Source organism: Vespula pensylvanica, chromosome 18, assembly GCF_014466175.1.
Source record: "Vespula pensylvanica isolate Volc-1 chromosome 18, ASM1446617v1, whole genome shotgun sequence".
Classification (NCBI taxonomy): Eukaryota; Metazoa; Arthropoda; class Insecta; order Hymenoptera; family Vespidae; genus Vespula; species Vespula pensylvanica.
The window spans coordinates 803,814-826,087 of NC_057702.1; the positions used below are offsets into that span (position 1 = coordinate 803,814).

Below are 22,274 nucleotides of genomic sequence, written 5' to 3' on the forward strand. Positions count from 1 at the left end.
CCTCGACGCTCCGTTCTCGCGAGTAACCGAGCGTCGCGAACAGTGAGCCTCGCGCGCATCCGCGCATCCCTTCTCGAACCTTTCGAAGAAGGTTTCTCGCGGAGAAGGCTACGGGACATGTGCCTTTTCGTCTCTTATTGATCGGTGCGCGCACACAACGAAAAGAGTCGCACGGGAAACTCGGAGAAAGAGAACAAGATCGAGCGAGCGGGCGAGCTAGCGAGCGAGCGAGCGACCGAGAAAGAGAAAGAGAGAGAGAGAGAGAGAGAGGGTGGACAGAGAGAGAGAGAGAGAGAGAGAGAGCGAGAGAGAGAGAGAGAGAGAAAGAGAGAGAGAAAGAGAACGTGTAATCAATTTTGTTGAATTTTCCAAAAATCTCCAAAGAACATTCTCTCATTTCCATTGCGAATGGATTCTCTTGGCAAGTTTCTCGAAACATCATCGAGTCGTTCACGAAGGGCGGATACTCGCCTACGCCCGCGCGACTATTCCTGGAGGATCGCGAGACTCTGATTTTCTTCTTCTTCTTCTTCTTCTTCTTCTGCTTCCTCCTCTTTCTCTCCTCCTCCTCCTCCTCCTCCTCCTTCGCCAGTTTCTTAATGCGTTCCTTCTCTCTCTTCTCGATGGGGCTTCGTCTTTAGAGGGACGATCGTGGACACTCGGAGGACCAGGTAGGCCACTAACACTTTCTATCTGTCCCTTTCTTTCCGTTTTGTTTTTTATATTTTTTGCCTTGTCCGAAAAGTTGGTGTCTTCGACATGTCGTCTTCTCAAGAGACAAAACAGTACAACAGTAGAGGAAAAAAAAATTCCAAAGACTTCGTTTGGATTATTGACAAGTTTCTACTTACTGACCCTTCACCACTTATGCCACCGGCACGAACTTTTCGGAAAAATTAATTATCTTTCATCTTTCTCCTCTCGTTTTCTCTCCGAGAATCGTCCTGAAGTATTGCGATAGATTACGTTGACATTTGAAAATGTCACTGACTGCCTACGTACGGAAAGACAGAGGGAGAGGGAGGGAGAGAGAGAGAGAGAGAGAGACTCTTTTGTCGTTACTTTTGTGAAAGAAGAGAGAGAGAGAAAGAGAGTTTTTAAAGGAATCCCGTTTTGCGAGCAACGGCCGAGCAGACCGGCAAATGGGAATGCAAAGCCGGCGCGAAAACGACTCCTCTAATTAAGCCGCGCCTTCTCTCCTTTCTCCGAGACGAGACGACGAGTTTATTTTTCCTTTTAATCTTTGTAATTTGCTACTACTCTCTTATCGATCTTCCTCTTCCTTCTACCTCGTATCTTCTATAATCGTCTGCGTTATCCGCCAATGGGTCGACGTTTTGTAATCAATAAGTCATTGACAACGCACGAGAATTCCAAAGGAATTGTAATTTTATTTTGATCGTTCTTCGTTTTGACGAGAAAGACTCCTTGTGCATACGTAAAGATTTTGCTCCTTTCCGTCGTGTACGTAATCTTCTCGTTCACGTTCGCCAAGGTAGGATAGGCGTAATAATATAATAGAATCGTGCGCGATAATGCGCCAACGAGATAGCACGTTGAAACGCAACGCATCAAGTGCATACCTAACTGTACATCGAGAATCGAACGTATGCATGTATTATATGTATGCAACATCACCGTTGCTCGCTCATCGCGACGAACAAAATCTACCGTATGTGTCTCACTGTTACGTATCATAATTTTTCGGAAATAATCTACACTCGCTCTTTCTTCTTGACGACCACGGTTGAAGAAACGATCACGAAAATTGGTCGTCGATCGACAGGGCGTAGATACATGTACGAAAAATAATTATACTCGCTTTTGACGAGAACAAAGTCGCCAATGAAAATGATAAAACTGAAAGGAGCAACGAAATATAACAAAAGAAAATAAAGATTTTCTGCTCGCGATAAAAAGAACCTGACCTGCATTAGAATTTGCACAAATCGAAGTGACCTCGGGGATATAGCAAAGGACAGTTATCGAGCGTCACACTCTATCGATTTTACGGATTAGCAACGGCAGGCGGGGAGACTCTCCGAGCGTTAATAAAATTCGATGGGGATAAGAAGGCGTTCGCGTTGTTTCTTTCCTGTTTCGTTCCGGAAGTAGGATATTACGGCAAGATGTTTCTTTTTTATTTACGATCTACGGTTTAAAATCTATTTTTATGGAAATAATATCGAGATTAGATAAACGACGTGCCGAAAAATTACGCACGAGCACAACTTCTTATCGTCGCTCCACGTCGAAACGATTTAGACGATCTGTTCGCTCGGAAATAAGATCGAGAGATTAGATAAATTACTTTCAAAGTTAATCCAAATCGATCGATCGATTAATTTCAAATTAGTCGAAAAGATGTACGATGCAACTCTGTATCGCATTAACGATCGAATCGAAACATATTCCACCAAGAAATTTCAAAACGATTCTATTATTCAACGTCTGACGTCATACGCCAGTTTAGACGATCGAAGTTTAAGGGCGTGTTGGCTCGATAAAGATACGCATTCGCAGATATATGTGTATATCACCGAAAATAGTTTTCGACTGGAAGAGGGTGTCGACGAATGAGGCGTACGAGGAGGAAGAGAAGACGAACCTTTTGGAAATAAAGAGTCGAGAAAAAGCTTTCGTATTTCTATGGAGTAGCACGAAACGTCGTCGTCGCCGTCGCCGTCGACGTGGTTTATGAGAGACGAGCCGGTGCAAAGACTTTCTCTAAATATTTAGAATGACTGCGACGAAGCGACACAGATGCTCGTTCTCATAAACGGTGTCGAATCGAAAGAGACTTTGAAAAGAGTCGACGGTAAAGCGAACCGAATCTTTTGTAAGTCTTTCGATATTACCTTGAAAACATAATTTTCATCCGCGGACGCGCCATTTTCTATCTTTTTCCATTTCACGAAAGGCAAACGCCTTTCTTCTCATCTTATTTCCGTCCGGTCTATGCGAACAATTGAAATTTCAACGTGTCTGAAATTCTAACTAAGCGAAAAGAACCTACTTGGGAAAGCACTCCGACCCGCGTTCCTAGAAAATATCGAGAAATAAAAAAGGTAAAGGATCGTAGGCAAAGGATCGTACAAAAATGATGCTTCTCGGATAGAAAAAAGAGAGGTGTAGACGTTCGGCTCATAGATCGGTTCTTGCTCTCGGCATGCCTTTCCGCTTCGTAGATTTTCGTAGGAAAGAAACGCGAACGGGTCCGATGGAACGCGTCTGAATGCGTCTAGTAAAAAAAGAGTCGACGACGCTGTGTCGGCGGTCGTTGGGCGATTAAAATAATAATGCGCTGCGAGGAGAACGCTCGTAAGATCGAAGAAAACGATTTCAACGAGAATACGATCGAATCTTTTCCCTCTCGATCGCTCGAGGGGAGGAGAAGGAAGAGAGGGGGAGAGAAGGACGAGTCAATAACTATCGGCCGATAAAACGGCCGTGCCCTCTAATCAACGGACCGTCCATTCGTTAGCGAAACGACGCGATAAAATCGATAGGCCTCCCTGCATCTCTCGACGCGAGAGCAAAGAGCGCCATGTGGCCTATTCGCCGCAGCTGTCAGCTTCGGCGGCGCCTCCTTAAGCCTCTCTCACAATCGTCCGAAACTAAAATTTATCTTCTAAATCGTCTATAAATTTCCCGAGAGATCTCATTAGGATCGAGTCCTGGCGGAAAAGGACCGTTTCAACGACCGAGTTAAAGGTCGAAAGTTTAAGCTCGCTAGCTTCGCGATTCGTTCGACTATCGATTCTTACGGCATTTCTCTTGGTGCGAACGTACCTTTGGAAATGGACCGCGACAAAACGGCTGCCTCGAGTGTTTCTCTGGAGTGAGTCATGGCCTATACGGTCTACCAAAATATTGTACTTCGCGAACGCTTACGTGTACACCAAGACGATAAACTTGGAAAGGTGACGATCTGTTTTACAATAGATCTATCTCTCTTTCAACAAACGTTTCGCTTATCCTCGATTACGTCTTCTTATCAATTACGTACGATTATATTTCCAACCAATTTCGTCATTAAATGACTCACCGACAACTTTATGGTGTATTCCGGAAGAACGACGTAGTACCACGAATTACCGTCGTATGATCGATCCGAAAGGACAATGATTTTTCTACGTTTCGACAAAAATTTGTGTCTTCTTCTCAACGACAAATAGGACATACGAGAAACGCGTGAATGATGAGAGAGGGAGGCGGCGGGAGGAAATAGAACGTGGAAATCCTTCCTCGAAAACCATCTTACCTTTGTCTTCTCGGTCATCCAGCAAAAGCACCGCTGCCAGGATTATTTCTTCTTCCTTAGGAATCTGGCTCTGTGATTTCTCGGAAAGTCGGAGCTCCGTTTATGGGATCCACGCGGCGAGACTTCGTCTTGGCAAGCGTCAACCCTTCTTGGGAGAAATCGCCATCAAGGACATCGAACCTTTCTCTCTGTCTCTCTCGCTCTCTCCCTCTTGTTCTTTACAAAGTACAATCTCTCGAGGAAAAAAGAAAAAAGAAAAAAAGAGGGGACATGGTATTTAATTCAAAGGCGTCGTCCATGTTACTCTCGCAATTCAATGTGAAATCACGGATCGACATAGTCAGGGAGACCCTAATTGTCGTCAATTGCTGCCAATTGAGGGAGTCCAATTCCCTCTCCCTCCGTCTCTCTCTCTCTCTCTCTCTCTCTCTCTCTCTCTCTCTCTCTATCTCTCTCTCTCTCTCTCTCTCTCTCTCTCTATCTCTCTCTCTCTCTTCAACTACAATTTCAGGCTCGTAACCAAGTGTTACGCACTTCTCAAGCACTCTCTTTTCGAATTATGCAGCGACATTCGCATACTCGCTTAGGAAGAAAACTGAGAAACTTGAGTTGAAGATCCTCCTAGCTAACCTCCTTTCCAACCTTTCCATTGTTCTCTCTCTCTTTCTCTCTGTCTCTTTCTGTACGGTGTCGCGATGCATTTAGCCAAACGGCACTACGACTGACCCGTCCCTAATAAACCGTGAAACCATTCTTATTACGATGCCACGCGTTGCTATGGGCACGAACCATACTATATATCTATGTATATATATATATGTATATATGTATGTAGCGGTTCAAAGGGTGCGGTGTTGAACTCGCTGCATCGAATTAGCATCGAATTTCCGGTTAACATAAGACCGGTCCTCTTTACATCTTTCATTCCTTTATTCGTCTTACGCGTGTACGTATTTACGAATCGAACTGATTCATAAACAAGTTTCGTTATATATTATGACTTTATTATTATGTCTGTCGGAATAATATATTTGGTGAATCATTTTATGTCTAAATTAATCAAGTATTGATAAGTGAGATATAAAAGTGTACCGTCTTCTTTTACTTAACGATCTTTTTACAACTTTTCGATAGATCTAATATAGTAAATATGATATCCGTATATGATATTTTCTCAATATTCATAATACTTTCCTATTTTCGATTATTCCAATTCAACTTTCTAATCGAAATTCCTACTTTTGTCATTTTACACAACTATTAGCCTATAGCTGAACGAATTTCTGTCGACATTTTTACGTTAAAAAAGGGCAAGCTCGGATACGAGTACACGTACTATCGCGTGCATGCGTGAGTCCATACTATAGGGTCTATGGCAGGGCTTTGGTAGGTCGACGCAGCAGTGGGGGAGGTCCACGCGAGAGCAGATGTTTGGTCCACGAGGGTCTGCTCAGTAAGTCGTAGGGTGTCGTGCCCATCGACTTACCCTTGGTTCGATCGTTTACGCGCGCGCGCACTACAGAGAGAGAGAGAGAGAGAGAGAGAGAGAGAGAGAGAGAGAGAGAGAGAACCGGGCAAAGATCGAAAGGAAGGATATACGAGAGAGCAGTTGAGATCACGAGCCACGTGGAGACTCTCGACGAGACAAAGTTGTTACACACGTTCCTTATGAGTCATCGATTATTCGATCAATGTCTCGTCTCGAAAATGACCGATTAATCTCCAAACGAGAGATTCGTTCGAGTAGAGGCCGACGTACGAAATTTGTTTTAATCGAGCTATGCGCGTACATGTGTGCGTGATTGTGCGTATGTGCAGTGACCTTGAACGATAAGGAATCGAAGGAGCGCACCGTTCAAGATCATGCAAATTTGGAAGACCTATGTTTTTTAAGGTAAAGATTAATAATATAATCTCTCCTCGATCGATGGATTCATCGAGATCGACCTTTCTATATCGAACTAACGATCAAAGATCTTAGGGTTTACGTAACGTCGCGAAAACCAGGAAGATGACGACAATGTGACGTAGCAGTAATTAAAGACACACCGCGGGCTCGAAACGAAAAGGAAAGTGGCAAGCTCGATTATATTCGAAACAGGAAGTCGATCTTTCTTTCCTCCTTTTTTTCTCGAGACAGGGAGAGGAAGAGGAAGCTACGCTTCTTCGAGTAATATCCGAGTAACGTGCCTATTTTGGATAAGTTTCAAACGTGCTCTATGAGAAATTGCTTTATACGAAAGTCGCGTATTTTTTACCGACGCGTCGCATCTTTTGCGTTAAAGGAAGTAAAGGTATCTTCCAAGATTTCAATAATACCGATCATATCGGAAAGCATGTAACCTTGTTGTAAGACAATTTTTTACAAGATACAAAACTCGAAATTTATTCCAACTATTTACTCGCTACGAAGTCGTAATAAAAGCCTACCTATAAACTGACACGATCTTATATAACGCAAAACTATTGGAATTCTAGTTCGAAATGGTAATAAACGTAATTTCCAAACGATACCGTTCAAAGATATCAAAGTATTTATATGCATATGTATTGAAACGACTTCGTCGCGACTTTTGCTTGACGCTTTCTCCGACATCGGTGATGATCGTAAAGAGATACTTAAAAAGGAGTTACGTTATTACAACGTCGATATATAATTTTAAATCTTTGAGATTTCGTCGTCGGCGTATTAATTGCATTCACAAATTCGTTAATGAAAACGGTATAGTCGTCGTATTTTTTTCTACAACATCTTTCATCGAGCTTCCTTTATTCTACTTTCGTTTCGCCAATGGAAGAGAGAATACGTACGCAAAGATTACGACCTCTCGTTTTGCTTTCTTCTCGAGGCATTCGGCCCTTTCTATAGCGATCGAAGACACTCTAAGGCGTGTCCATTCCATTTACTATCCCATTAGGCCATGTCATTATCAACGTAACGCGATATAAATATCCTACGGTTTATATACTGAGCGAGACTCTTGCATGATTTTCGAAAAATCGATCACCTTTTTGCAAACTTTTCAGACTAATTCCTGACCCATATTTAAGCCCGACTAAGAGATTACAAAAAGTATCGATTTTTAAAGTCATTGAAAAACTTTTGACCCCACCTGTATCACGAAAATACATACAAATTTATATTGAACGCATATGCAGATAAATACAATTTCTAAAATATTACATTTGTGCATAAACATTTGCAGAATCTTTTACGAGAATGATAATGACTCGACGAAAGCTACAACATATTTAAGAAACGTTTTAAAAGGGAAACTTGAGCGACTCGTGAACATACTCGTGTACTTGCATACGTGTACGCGTACAAATTTTGTATACATCGATTTTTTGGTTAGTTCGATCAATGCCACGTGTAACGGCACGCGTAAATCAACGCTGGCGACCCGGTCGTTCTCTACGTGCTCGGCATGACGATCGAGGATCCGTTTTTCAGGGTCTCATCTATCAGGGACGCGTTCCTATTCGATGGAAGCGCATTGCCTACATAGTATGTCTAATGTACATCGCGTATATACGTGTGTGCGTGAGTGTGTACCCGCGAATCCGCAGTTGTGTCGAAAAAGAATCTCGAAGAAGAAATATTTTCGATACGAGAGAGTCATGTGCACAAAGAAGAAAAAAATGTATAAAGTTAACAGAGAAGAGGAATGAAAAGAGACAAGAGTTTCTTTTATCGAACCGACGAGTCTTCCGATCGATGACCCTTTTCCTTTTTTCTCTTTTTTTCTCATCTTTTTTTTTTTTTTTTTTTTACGACTCCGAAGTATTATACGCGCAAAAGCATAGCTACCGTATAGCGAAAACATAAAAAAGACTATTAAACGGAGATAAGATGAAAGTGCTAAAGATCTCTGTTCGAAATAAATAGCCTGTTATTCCGAAAATGGTCAGCGTGATCCGATTTTACTCAAATTTCACGATGAAAGTTACTGTAATATTTTCTCCCAACTAATTTATATGCTTCTTTGAAACTCACAAAGTATGATATTTCGTAGTTAATATTGTAGAAACACAGGTGTATACTTTAATTAAATATAACAAATATTTGTATACATTTACTGTCGTTAAGCTAATAATATTTTAACGCGCCACAACGTTTGTCGTTAATATCTTAAAAAGATCTGCTTACGTAGATAGATGTAATTTTCTTTTCTTTCGTACACTCACTGTGGCACACTCTCCATTTAAGAACGTAATTATTAAAAACTCTCATAAAAATACCATCAGGTATTCGTCTCTAAAAAAGGATATCAACTCGATAAATAAATTTTGAAATAAGGAAAATCAGATCACGACCGTTTTCGGAAGTCTCGATAAAGGTCTCCGAGTAAATGCAATGTCCTCTCTCGAAAGGCAAATCGGTGTTTAAGATTACGATGTAACCGGGTTACACCTCCCATCTCTTTTCTCTCTATCTATCCATCTATCTCTTTCTTTCTCTTACAAACTGCATCGGCCTGGATCTTCGAAAATCTCAACGAGACGTAACGCGTTATCGGTGTCGATCAGTGAGTCAAAGAAAAAAAAAAAAAAAAAGGAAAAAAGAAGGAAAAAAAGAAATAGGAGAAGAAAAAATTGCAAAAGAGAAAGAGCCGAGGAGAGTTCGCGTTAGGAATAATGAACCTTGAAGAAAGTTTGTAGAAAGATAAAGTTGATAAAAATGATTTTGTGCAGTTGGTTCGTTCGTTCGTTAAACACCACGCCTCTTTCGACGTCCTCTTTCGTGATGTCTCTTTATTCCAAATTTTTCATGCACGTATCTTACATTCCTCGCACGTTCTGACTTTTATTTGGAATTTTGGGACGCGAGAGATCGCACGGAAAAATACAGGATGATTCGTGAATACGTGTTCTGGAACGGAACGCGTGAATAAACAATTCATTTCACGTTCTAAATCTAATCGATAATATACAATGTCACCTTTAAATATATACAAAGTCAATAGTTGTAGCGTTTAATTGCCAAATAACGAATAAATAATGACGAATGAAATAAATTATACATAACATGAAACTAAATTAATTACATTAAAGATCATTATCATTTTCTGCTGATAATAAAACAGAAAAATTTGGAAAATTACGATAAAAATACTATCTCAAATATCGTTAAAGATCTTAAATTCGCAATAGTTTCGTATTTGAAAGAAGACAAAGTCTATTGCACACTTTCACTCTACATACATATATTACCGAGAATCCAATAATGGACGAGTAGAGGTAATCTTATACCGGATATCAGCCCTCGATGCTTCGATACTCGAAGGGTTCCCTATTAATTAAATCATCGCTTGGTGAGTCTCGAGTAGCAGGTAGGGCCACCAGAATCGATGAACGAGAGAGACAAAGAGATAGAACGAGGAACTTGCAGGGTAGACCTTAAAGGAGGAGAATCGATCCTCTTTAGAAAAGATACTTTGGCTTTCTTAGAGTACTTCTAATTTTAACGGATAGCTTATTTCTAATTTTCTAGCAATAACAACAAAATTTGATCTAAACTTTCCCGAGAGTTGTAAATAATTCTCAATCGTCGGTGTTGATTATATTAATATAAAAACTATTCCATATAACGATAATTATATGAATTCTAATAATAATTAGAATTTAAAAATATTACATTTATCGAAAAGTTTTCTTCGCTTTGTTTAAACAAAAATTTAGTTTATTTAAGAATAATGGTACTTTAAACGTGAACGAAATCTTTCAATTAGATCTACTAACGAATAAATTAAGTATTACTTTTAACGGAAAACTCTAAAAACCCGTTCAATTTACACAAGCCATTGCAGTAAACATCGTTACGAAAGAGATCTAACGTTATTACGAGTCGGCTCTTCTTCCAACTTCCTGTCGCTTTCCAACGACGATAAACGCATGTCGATTGTGAAAAGGAGAAGAGCTCGTCTAAGACTGCTTACGTATATGCATGTGCGACTTTCTTTGTCCGACTATTGACCATTAGACAGATAAATATAAACATTAAGTATCATCGTATTTCATATCGAACTCTTTTTGATATTACACCTATCTTTTCTTTTATATGTATACATACATATATATATATATACATCTAATTCAATATTAAATCATCGCTGAATAGATATTAGAAAATAATATGTATAACTTAGTAACTAATAAAAATCGGACGCGTAAAAATACGAAATAACGGTAAGCAAAATATTCGATCGAACGAGATTGGTTCATCGCAACTCATCGATCATACTAAAGCGTATTTCCATAGCAAGCTACTTATGACGTTCACAGTCGAAATATCACGGACGATCGCAGAAAAAGAAAGTAGTTGAGAGAATTGGAGCGGTGCACATATCGATTTATCGAAAAGCATGCATCTACGGATTAATATAGTAGTAATCGCTCGAGTTAGAAACATTCCTAATCAAGAACGTTACTTTTGAGTGCTATTTCCTTCTTCTTCTTCTTCTTCTTCTTCTTCTCCTTCTTCTTCTTATCGGCTATTAGTAGGTCAGTGTGCCAAGATTTTTGTAGCTTGGTGATACTCGTATTCATGCAGGTAGTTCGCTTTATCTTCCTCCGTGATTCGTAGACGATCAGAAAATTGGAAAAAGTTTGTCATTCCGTGTGCTAAATCGTATCATAATACTACATGACTGAATTCGGCTATAATATTATTATAATATTTGATAATATCTATATGACACCTTAATATGATTAAATTCTAATAATATATATATGCAATACATGAAAACGTATAAAATTAATGGTCGAGTTGCAAAATTCCAAATCTTTCACTTACAAATGCGTATATAAAGGTGAGGTAACAAAGGAGAGAACTAAGCCGTACAGCGTCTAAACTTGAACTGAGTTTCATATGACTCATACCTCTTAAGAAGTCCCTCGAAACGACGATCTTAAAAACAATAACAAAACGAGGCATGATCTTGCTCTCTCTCTCTTTCTCTTGTTCTCCTTCGTATATACAAACATTATACATAAAGCTGTGACCTTCTTTAAAGTCAACGTCTTCTACATTGATTTTTTCTTATATGTACATTCTCTCAGGTCGTCGTAATCTCGATGTGTAAAGTTTTGTAGTGAAAGTTATACGATAAGAAAAACAAGATGATTAGGTGAGAAATTTCGAAAAAATAAGGAGAAGCCAAGAAATAATTTGAAAGGAAAGTGTCGCTTAAAAGAATTTGGTTGAGGGATAATAGAAAACTCTTGTCGAGACTGTTTCATGCAGGAACGCGGTTTATGCGCGTGTATGTACGTACATATGTACACACCTGCTCTCACTTTGGACGCTGTCCTGTAGCGATATTGCAGAATCGTTACTTTCGAATAACGGTAGTTATCTGTTGCTTGAAAAAAAAAAAAAAAAGCAAAAGATAATGTACTCTTATTACTTTGTGCGTTTCTCATTGGTAATTAATAATAACGAACTTGTTCGAAATCTGTCTTATTTGCGAATAACTAATCGTTGATTACATGTCGCATTAGTATCTATAATATTAATTTTAATACAGACCGATCGAGTATTTTCTACATTAATATTGTTTAAATAAATAATACGTTTCTTAACGTTTTTATCGTATCGATAAATTAATTGCTTTAAGACGGGCTTCTCGTGCCATCGACCAATAAAATCAATTTTTTTTTATATAATTATTTCGTTCATTTTCTTTTCTTTTTTTCAACAAACGCGAAGACGATTTTTAATTCGTACGATTAAAAGGACTACGTTCGTTAACGAAGGGAATCGACCGAAAGGATCGTCTTCGCATTTCTTCAAAGTACCTATAATATATACCGAAAACAAAATTATTAATAACATTAATGATTAATTCCAATGTTATTAATAATGATTTTCAAACTAAATTCATACGGGAATTCCATCACAATTTAACGCGATCGGAAAAGCACCAACGAGTTTAAAAGATCCAAGTTTGCAAAGGCGTTTCTAACGGGATCGCATCAACGGGAGAAACGCTTAACTCGAATCCAGATGAAGAGGAAGAAGAAGAAGAGAGCTAACGACGCGTAGATACGTGCTCGTACTTCTTAGAATCTCGTTGACACGACGGTAGGATTAGAATAAAACAATGTCTCTGGAGGAACGTAAAGGAAGAAACACGTTCGACCTTTTCGTTCACGTCTGGCAAATTAAAATGCGTCTGCCATAAGCGAGAACGGTCCGGCACCGTTAATGGCGAACACGCCACACGACTAAATTTATTCTAAAACGCAACTAGGGTCAGTGTGCCACGATTTTTGTCGAGCAACAGGTGTACTTGCGACTTGGCACGTCGATCGTTCGACGATGATGGCGACGACACGTTGGCTCCTTTTATTTTTACAAGATCTTCTGGTTTCTATATGTTCGTTATTATGCGAAAAGAAAGAGAGATAGAGAGAAGACGTACGTTCAGCTCGTATCCTTAAAAACATTCTCTCATTTAACGTGTATTCTCCTAACGTTTGCTCTGCTTAGACAATTTATATACCAAATTATTTATTTAACATGTTAAAATTATGCCATCCTGAAATTCCAGTTTACGATTGTTATATGTATGTGTAACCCTTTACCTTAGAAATCACATAAGAAAATCAAATGTAAAAAAAAATAAACAGTTTATAATATCTCCCGATATCAGACAAAAACTATAGAAATTAATTTTTATTCCGATTTCAAATAATTTTTACAAGAAAATATTTGGTATATCAATTTTCCTAAAAATTTTCAAATAATTCCTATAAATTTAAAACACCTTGTATACACCGGTACACTCGCTCGTACAATATCCCGTACAGCTTTAACCATCGGAATTGGTGGTTTTCACAGTACAGCATTCTCTCCGTCAGTCAAGGGTGAAAATCGATCGGATTGGTTAACGAGATACGTTGAAACGCGTCACGCCATTGCGGAAGGAACAACACGAATATTCGACTTTACTCGGCCTCGCGGAATTCAAACTTTCGAATATTTAATAATCGTACGTTTTTACGAAAGTCCGCGAACTTGCTTGTAAAAAAATCTTCCAAAAATAAAATAAAAATAAAAGGAGAAGCTTCGTAAGTCGAGAGAGAGAAAGAGACAGAGTTCTTTGTTCCTTCGACTGGTAAGAAACGATACGAGTGGAATAGAGAAGCGATCTATGAATGAGCCCACGCTTAAACACCTACGCCGAATACCGCTCGAGCTCTGGCACCACGTCGAACGTGCTTGGTATAACACGATTCCTGTCTTCTTCTTATTCGAAAACTTTCAAAGGACTAACTTACTAAGCTTCTTTGACTCGAATAAACTATGCTTCATCGATGATTCATCCAGCGAAAGATCCATGCAATTTTTATTTCGTACTATTCAATATTCTGAACTATCCAGGTATCCAAAAAACAAATTCTAAGCTAGAGAAAAGATTTGCTTATAACAGAAACTATTTCGAACAAGTTTAAAATTAGAATATTTGACAGCCTTCACGATCTTCGATGAGGTTATTTATGAAATGTTTCAAGAAAAACTGTTTCAAACGTATCCGATCAAAAATCAAAAATCCATCCAATGGGTATCTAAATATTATCGCTCAGGAATGCACAATAGTTGTCTGAATAATCAAGTGAAACCGGTATCAGTATCAAGAGGTCACGCATGGAATCCTATGCGGGTAAAAAAAGACTGCTTACAGACAAGAGAAATCTTCCACTTCCGTTTCCGTCTTTCTCCAAATTCGGGGAAAATTCAAGAAGATCCGTTTCTATCAAAAGCATCCGAACCAAAGTAATCAGAGATCGGTGCAGATTCCACGAATCTATAAAAACTAAATCCAAGTCGAACGTAATCGATTTCAATATATGCCAGTGATGACCTATGACACTTAACGATATAGCGTGAACAGACGTGCCATGAACTCGACTCGATCTCACCGTTATGCTCGACCCATAAAAACCATCATGGTAGAAAAGCGAAGACCGAACGAAGAGAGAGAGAGAGAGAGAGAGAGAGAGAGAGAGAGAGAGAGAGAGAGAGAAGTCTCAGTCGGGTCAGGAGGACGTACGGACGTTTGTATGGACGTACAGAAGGACGTATAAAAGGACAGAGAGAAGGAAGGAAACTACGTCGAACGGTTTCTAAATGGTGGGCCGTTAAACACCGTATACGAAAGTACTGGAATCTCTCTCTTTCTCTCTCTCTTTTTCTCCTTTCCTCTCTCTTTCTCTACAAGCCGAACAACCAAGGTCGAAAAGGGACCGACGCGATAAGGGAGAACGATCGAGACCTCCGAGTGAAAGGTGCCTCTTTCTCTCTCTACTTTCGAGAACTTCTCAGAGCCTAAAAATAAGAAGAAAATGTGTATATATATATATATATATATATATATATATATATATATATATAATAAAAGAAGTACGATGTCTCGAACACAAGACTTTGATCGTTCGAGCTCTAATCGACTTTGAATAAGTTCCAAGAGATCGTTCGTCCATGTACCATGTATAAATTATCTAACGGGTGAACGATCATAACGCATAGCAAACTTGTCTCCAGCTCTGGTCAAAATTCATTTTTCCTTTCGTTACTTTTATGATTCTCCTTGAAATTATATTTCACGAAAAAGCATGTTTTTAAAACGATTAACTCGTTTAGTCTTCGTCACATTCGTACCGGTCACCCAAATCGTAGCTGATCAATTTCTTCTTACTATTGATGATAAACGAAGAGTCAGAGACGTATGAATTAAAAATGTATCTCTTTTGATATGCCCATAAACGTTTTACTTAATCATATTTCTCATTATTTCGAATTAGAAATGTTCTTACTTATAGAGGATACGATAGAGATTATATTTGGTCTTGTTGAAGCTGTATAATATCATTTTACTCTCTTTTTTAAGTGAATTATTTTTCTTCGGATTAAGCCTATTTTAGACCACCCTGTATATACTCATTGAAATACCACAAAAGTTTTCATAAACGAATCGATCGATCGCGTGACTTAATTTCCGTATATCGCGGAAGAGACTCTGATTCGTCCGATGAGAATCGTCGTCAAGGTCGACGATCCACCAGAAGGAATGGCAATAAACTTCGTTCCTTTTCCCCCTCGAGCATTCTCCTCTTCTCTTCTCTCTCCCCGTGTCTCCTAATCCGAAGACGGGGGACGGAAAAAATATCCCGAAGCGGTCGTACGCTTCATTTTTCTTTCTGAAAAACCAGTCGTATCCAGCAGCAGCAGCGGCAGCAGCAGCAACAGCAGCAGCAACGGCGGTGGCGGCGGCCGCGGCTGCTAGAAGAGACAAGATTGCATTCCGATGCAAGACTCCTGTGGTATCTCGAGGCGAACAAGGACAACAACGATTCGCTAAATGATATCGCTTAACCAACCTTTTACGAAACCCGAGTTACTTTCGATTTGATTCGTTTTAGGACATTTAGCATCTTGGCGAGAAGTAAAGTCGAAAAGAAAAGAAAGAAATAACTGTCCTATTCATAAAAAATGTTTCGTTGACAAACGACATTTTTTAAGTCACTAACATTTTTGAAGAAGTAACTACATAGTCAGTTATTTCCCGATCAACGGAGAGTCCCCCGAGTCCAAGTAGGTGTCCCCCCTTCCTTCTGAAGGAGACCTGGGAGAACCACCTGTAGACCGCTCGAGAGGTGTTGTGTTTTCACCTGGCAGTCGAAGCTGCGATCGCGAGCGAACCGGTGTTCCGATATTCTCCTCGCTCTCTTTCAGATCTTCGAGAAATTTAATCGTTCGATCATTGAGAAAGCTCGATGAATGGACTGGAGAAAACGAAAAAATCATTTTAAAAATCATCACGAGTGAAGAGTAAACATGCTCCAATATGTGATTTAACGAATACAACTATTATTTCAATCGTGAAGTGTTTCGAATAATTTTCCAAAAGGAAAAGTGTCGTTTAAAAGGATTCAACATGGACACTGTCCTTGAAAAAATGGGCAAACTCAATCTGGTAATATTATACGTCCTAAATAGAATTATATCATTTAGAATTAGAACAGAGTGAAATTATTCCCCCAGAGAGATTCGCTGGACAACGAGTAAGCACGTTCGCTCAAACCAAATGACATCTAATTCGTGTCCTAATTGCATTATCGTTTAACGTGCTGTGTTATTAAACTTAATTCTAACTAATGCCATTTAAACGTTCAGCTAACGTAAGCCTCTAATAAGAGAGTCGTTGCGTAGACGCTCAGAAACATATTTTACATCGTATTTCAGGAGAGATTTTTTAATTAGAGATAAAAGTAAAAACTCGTTTTCCAATCTTCTTTTTTCTTGATTTTTTTTCTTTTTTTTTCTAATTCAAAGTGCCTTCTTCCTTTTCTTCGTCTTCACTTTTTGTCATTGACATTCCATATCGTTGATATTTTTTTAATAACAAACGTAGACTCGCAATGCATTGTACGGGCACACGAACGAGGACACGAACGAGCAGGAAACTTCTCGCTTGGCCAATCGCAAATTACGTAAAAAATCACGGTGCTCCTTCGAACGTGCGAAGGAGCTGTATCGTTTCACATACGTACTACGTACTTACATACTTTCCGATGCGTTACAAAACGTACCTATGATTAATATACAAGACGAATAGTTTGATTCGGAGAAGCCATTGTTTCTTAATAATTATCCAAGCGTTCGTTTGGGCGAAAGTTACGAGTGAAAACTCGTCCTGGTCGGTCGTGATACGAAATCGTTGACGTAGCCTTTCGATTAAATCGATTTGATCCGTTAAATAATTCCTTTTTTTTTTTTAGATCATACAGTTATATTTTTAATACGTAAAGAATTAAGAAAGAAATACACCTTTTATTGTCAAATGCCGTTTACAATTCCTCGTCAAAGGATTTATATACGTAGAAACTTTGATGATCAACTCGTCGTATGTATTCTTTGTGTAAGTTAGGAACAAAGCGGTAACATAAAATACTATCAGGAGTTACATACATTCGCCGTTTTATTCCGACCGCCATTAGGCTCGCCCAGATGTGCTCTCTTGTTGAGAAGAATTAACACCACAAAGAAGAAGATAGAAAAGGAATGAATAGCTGTAAAACATTAGACGTATCGTTCAACAGTCAATTGACACGCGACATCGTACGAATGGTTCCTAAACTTTGCACAAAATTTTAATAGCATTGTTTTCGAGTCGAGTCCTCTTCTTCTTCTTTTGTTTAGATTCTGTCTCTTTCTCTCTCCCTTTCTTGATAACAGAAAGTTCTACGAATTTCATCGATCGGTCGAACTTTCGTACGAGCAGGTATTTATTTTCGATACTCTCGTTTCCTTCGACATTTCGATTCTGCGATAGAACGTAGCATTGAAAAAGAAATTACCGTGACAGCTAGCAGAAATAAATATAGTCTAAAATAAAAAAAGTCTTTGGAAAGTCTAAAATGCTATTCCTTTTCGTTCTCATTTCTCTTCTCATTATTTTTGTCACCTCACATATTTCTTGTTTATTCTTTCGTAAATACTTGAATCAAAAACAACGACGACAACGACAACGATAATAATAACGAAGTGAGACAACTTGAAATTAAGAAACGAGTCCTCCTTTCTTCTTCGTCGCTATCTTTCACTTGTTCGTTTCGGTTTCTTCTATTTCCAGTCGCGAGCTCGTTTGCTAGTCCGTAGTTGCATGACGAATAACAACGTCGTCCCGTGAATATTTTCGCAAAGAGGAAACGATCGAAAGGGGCAGGGACGTTCGTTGCACCGCAAAAACCTTGGGAAATTTATTTCCAACTGTAGAGTATTGACCTAATCGTAATCGTACAGTCAATCGATAGTGTTTCGATCGAAAGGTTTAAAGGTTAGACTAAATCGTATTTTTAATTAAACTAACACGATCTACTCTGTAACTAAACGAGTCGCTAAACGAGTTTAATACAGGAAGAAAATATTTAAAGGTATGTACGATAGAAATTCGATGATAAACTATTCGATTGTTACGTAGGTATATTTATTTAATGGTTTACGTATCAGGTGTGTCATCTAAAATTGCAAATGTTGCGAAATTCGAAGTTCCGGTGTAAAAAGAGAGTAACTTACTACTCCGTATATAAGATATTGCATAGAAAATGTAGATCGATGTAATCGATTTATCTAATCTCTAATCCCCAAGATCTCATTCACAAATTGCACAAAATTTCTCTAAACTTGTCCTTTCGGTGATGACACGACGAATCGATCGATCGTAATCGAATAAATTTCTAATAAATTATTCGAAGCGTTCGTTAGAGCGTTTAGATCATTAAAAGAGGTACCCCGGTATCGAACGATTTGGTTCAAGGACGTTACCTTTCCGCATATCTCGATATGCATACTAGCAAACTATGTATCTCGAGACTAAATCGCGAACGCTGCTGACATTTGGTTTCTTTATATACATTTTTTTTTTTTTCACTCAAGAGATAAGAAATTAGCGCGATAAGCTCGACGGTGCCTCGGAAAGAGCTCATTGTCAGTCGAGCATTCGACAAACTCGTGTTAAAAAACGTTGTTAAGTGTATCTCTTCGAATGGCTTCGAATCAGGAACGAGATATCGAGAGTTACGGTGAACCCGTGACGCCTCCACGTCGATGGATTTCTTATGTAGTAGGTGAACGTGCTTCGCGCCATAGTTATGATGGATAAAATTTTCTATCTGTTACGTGTATGTATGTAGTGCGTCTAAAAAAGTTTTCTCTTACTTATTTTGTACTTATTTTTTGTCTTATAATTAATTGTAAAATATCCAAGAATTAGACAAACGTGTCAGTTTATACGAAAAATCTGTTTATAGTTTCGAAACCTTGTAAAATTTATTATACGTATATGCACGTCGTATCGTTTTTATCAAGTAATATATTATATGCATATCTTGGACAAAATAATACGATATAAGATACAGATAGTAGTATATTATTATTTCGATATATCTGATAGAATCACACGTAAGAAAAAAGAAAAGAAAAATTTTAAACGTATTACTTTGTGAAAAAATATACGATAAAAGAAATCTGCATTTAAAAAGAAACCTATGAGTGTACTTTTTAGACTCACTGTATATCGTATAAAAGTGAAAGAAAAAGTAACGTTACGTTAACGATTCCGCAACGCGACATTTTCCTTATTTTCACTCTCTCTCTCTGCTTCCTCCACGGGGTATCCTGACGTAAGAACGATTCAAACTACATCGATTTCGAATTAATCCCGAAACAATCCTTCAATCATGTTGAAAAATTTTAACGACTAAACTCTATTAACTCGAGACTAGTTTCTGTCGATATCAAAGACGCTGCAACTTATAGGAATACTGTTCTTTGTCTCTGAGAGAAGTAGATTGATAAAAACTTATCGCTATAACGTTTTACTCGTGTTGTTTGCCTTCAGAGGATTCCGAGCTGTCCTGTAAAGAGTCCACAACCACTGAAGGAGTTTGTCGGCCGCTGTCAAACGATGCCATCGAGAGTGAAGAAGTCTTTTTGCGGTTGCCTCCAAGTAAGTACATGAGTTTCCTTCCTGTAAACATACTTAAGAAACGTCTCATTTACTTTCCTCTTCCTTTTATTTCTTCTCGTCTTTATCTTATTTTTACACGCCATATAAAGTAAATAAATAAATATGTATATATATATATATATATATATATATATATACACACACACACACACACACACATTATCATCGATAACAATATCACGAAACATCGAATGATAAATGTTAAATATCTCCGACAGTATATCACATATAAATCAAGTTTATCAATTATGTTAGTATACCTATAATTAGTACGACATATAAGATAGCTACTGATAATTAGTAATGACACAAAAGTACAGCGTGCTAATAAATGTTTTCTCATCTTTCTATCGTTGATAGATACTTGTGAAATAATCTAAAGACGATTATGCCAGCGTAATATATATCGAGGATAAGTGTATCATCCTTTTTCTTTCCTTTTCAAAAATCTCTTTAGAAAGAGGAAAATCCGTACGGAATCTTTGTCGATAATTCATCGATACTCTCTTCACAGCGTTCTTCTTCTTCTTCTTCTTCTTCTTCCTCCTCCTCTTCTTCTTTGTATCCATTTATTTTCTAGAACGCTATTACGTTGTAGTATCTTGGTATGCATCTCCGCATTCCTGACTTAAACTACGAACTATGCGGCTTCTCTTTGTTTTTTTTTCTTTTTACAATGCAACGAATTATCATTGAATGATCTTACAGAGAAAGAAGATGAATCGTTGAGGAGATACGAAAAGAAACAAGTTTGTACGCGTGTTTAACAAACGATTTTATCTTATCAGAGAGAGAGAGAGAGAGAGAGAGAGAAAGAGAGAGAAGGACAGACAAACTTAATTAATTCACATTCGTCTAATCGTAGTTGAAGGAAACGACGAACTTTTATCGCAAAACCAAGTTTGATTTTCAGCACGAAATCCCATCCGATATTCCTCGTGGCATAGCTCGGTGATAACTAATTCAATGTTTCGACCTTCTCCTCGGTCGAACTCGATATAAACAGTCGGATAAAATCGTGTATTCAGCACGTGGTCCGCAACACCTTGGGAGACCTTCCAATGTCACGGCTCGGCACGCCTTTTCTATACAAATTTCTCGTACACTTTTACAAACTATTGAACGACACTTGTAAACAAATTATTTTTCTTAGAATTTTGCGTCCTTCGATGATATCATTACGAACAATGATTCCTAAACAAAAAGCTAGATATTTATTAAATGAAAATAAAACGATGTATAAGAAGACTTGCGTGATTTAAGTATTTCGGATTTCTTATAAATTATAAAAATAAAAATCATTGAATAATCATTGAAAGATGGCTCGATAAATCTAACAATTTATTTCATTCGATCGACGCACTCAAGTGCCAGCAATTACATGCTTCGTAAAATCGTAATTCTCGGATGAAAGAAAAATAAGAAAAATAAAAAAGAAGAAATTGGAAGGGAAAAGAGCGTCGTTGACCTCAAGCAAAGGCTAGTCGTCCTTGAATGGATCCCATGTGATCCGTAAATTCTATTAGATCGATGCACCGTGGATTCGCGTTAGCCGAGTGCCTCGAGGCGTGTCCACGTAGAACGAGCATCCAACGATCGTATATCCACCATCCTATCTTCCTCCTAGCTCTTATTTTTTCTTTTCAACGAATCTTCCCATGCGAATAAAAAAATGCATGGCTGCTTCTCCAAACGATTCATGAAATTTCCTCCCGTAAGAAGAAAATATTATAAATAAGAACGAAATGGCAAAAAGTACAGCAAATTTGTTACGTGTAAATGAAAGCAGAATAAGTAAGGAAAAGATCTAAAAGATAGAGAAAATATATCTTTATATCGTTTTGAGCTTGCTATTCAAATATTTATGCTAATCATGACAGGCTCGATATGGCAGCCAAAATTATAGCAACGGTACAAAAGGAAAAGATTAAATAAATACAGGAAATTCGTATGAAAAAATATTAATAGGAAAACTTGCGAGAGAAACTTTCCTAGAATCGATTTGAACTTGCCATTCAAAGATTAATGCTAATTTGACGTAGTAATGTGGCAGTCGGTAATAGTACGTATCTCTCTCTCGTTCTCGTCTATCTTCCACCTGTTCCTAAGACTCCTTCCCTTCGTCCTCCTCCTCCTCCTCCTCCTCCTCCTCCTCCTCCTCTCAGAAATCTCTTCCGTGCTTAGAGATGCTCCACGGAAGAGATATTAATCGCCGAGATATAATTACGCTCGTATCTTTTCTTCCCCTTTATTCTCGCCTATCTAACGCTCCTTGCATTTTCTAAGAAGCATCCAAGTAATATCGTAATTCGAACGGTAAACCGACATACTCGAAACGTTTTTCTACAAAATTTCTAACCCTCGTGCGACCATTCAATCGCTTTTATTTTGTACGCGTTCTCCTACGGCGAAGCTTCCTCCCGATGGATCATCTAAACGCCTGACGAGCTGAAAGGAGTTCCAAACTCTTCCAT

General features: G+C 38.3%; 1 protein-coding gene across 7 annotated transcripts in view; it reads left to right on the plus strand.

Moving 5' to 3' along the window:
* Positions 1–21: 21 nt before the first annotated feature.
* Positions 22–22,274, plus strand: part of LOC122635646 (disheveled-associated activator of morphogenesis 1) — a 28,253-nt gene continuing 6,000 nt past the window's right edge. The window contains exons 1-2 of one of the 7 annotated variants that reach the window (XM_043826093.1): positions 22–671; positions 19,672–19,779. In XM_043826093.1, the coding sequence (XP_043682028.1) occupies positions 19,738–19,779 (42 nt within the window). In that variant the 5' untranslated portion in view covers positions 22–671; positions 19,672–19,737. Of the gene's footprint in view, positions 672–5,825; positions 6,159–15,966; positions 16,246–18,724; positions 18,957–19,671; positions 19,780–22,274 lie in introns of those variants that run through there. The other 6 variants (XM_043826092.1, XM_043826090.1, XM_043826089.1 and 3 more) reach the window with 6 other exon arrangements.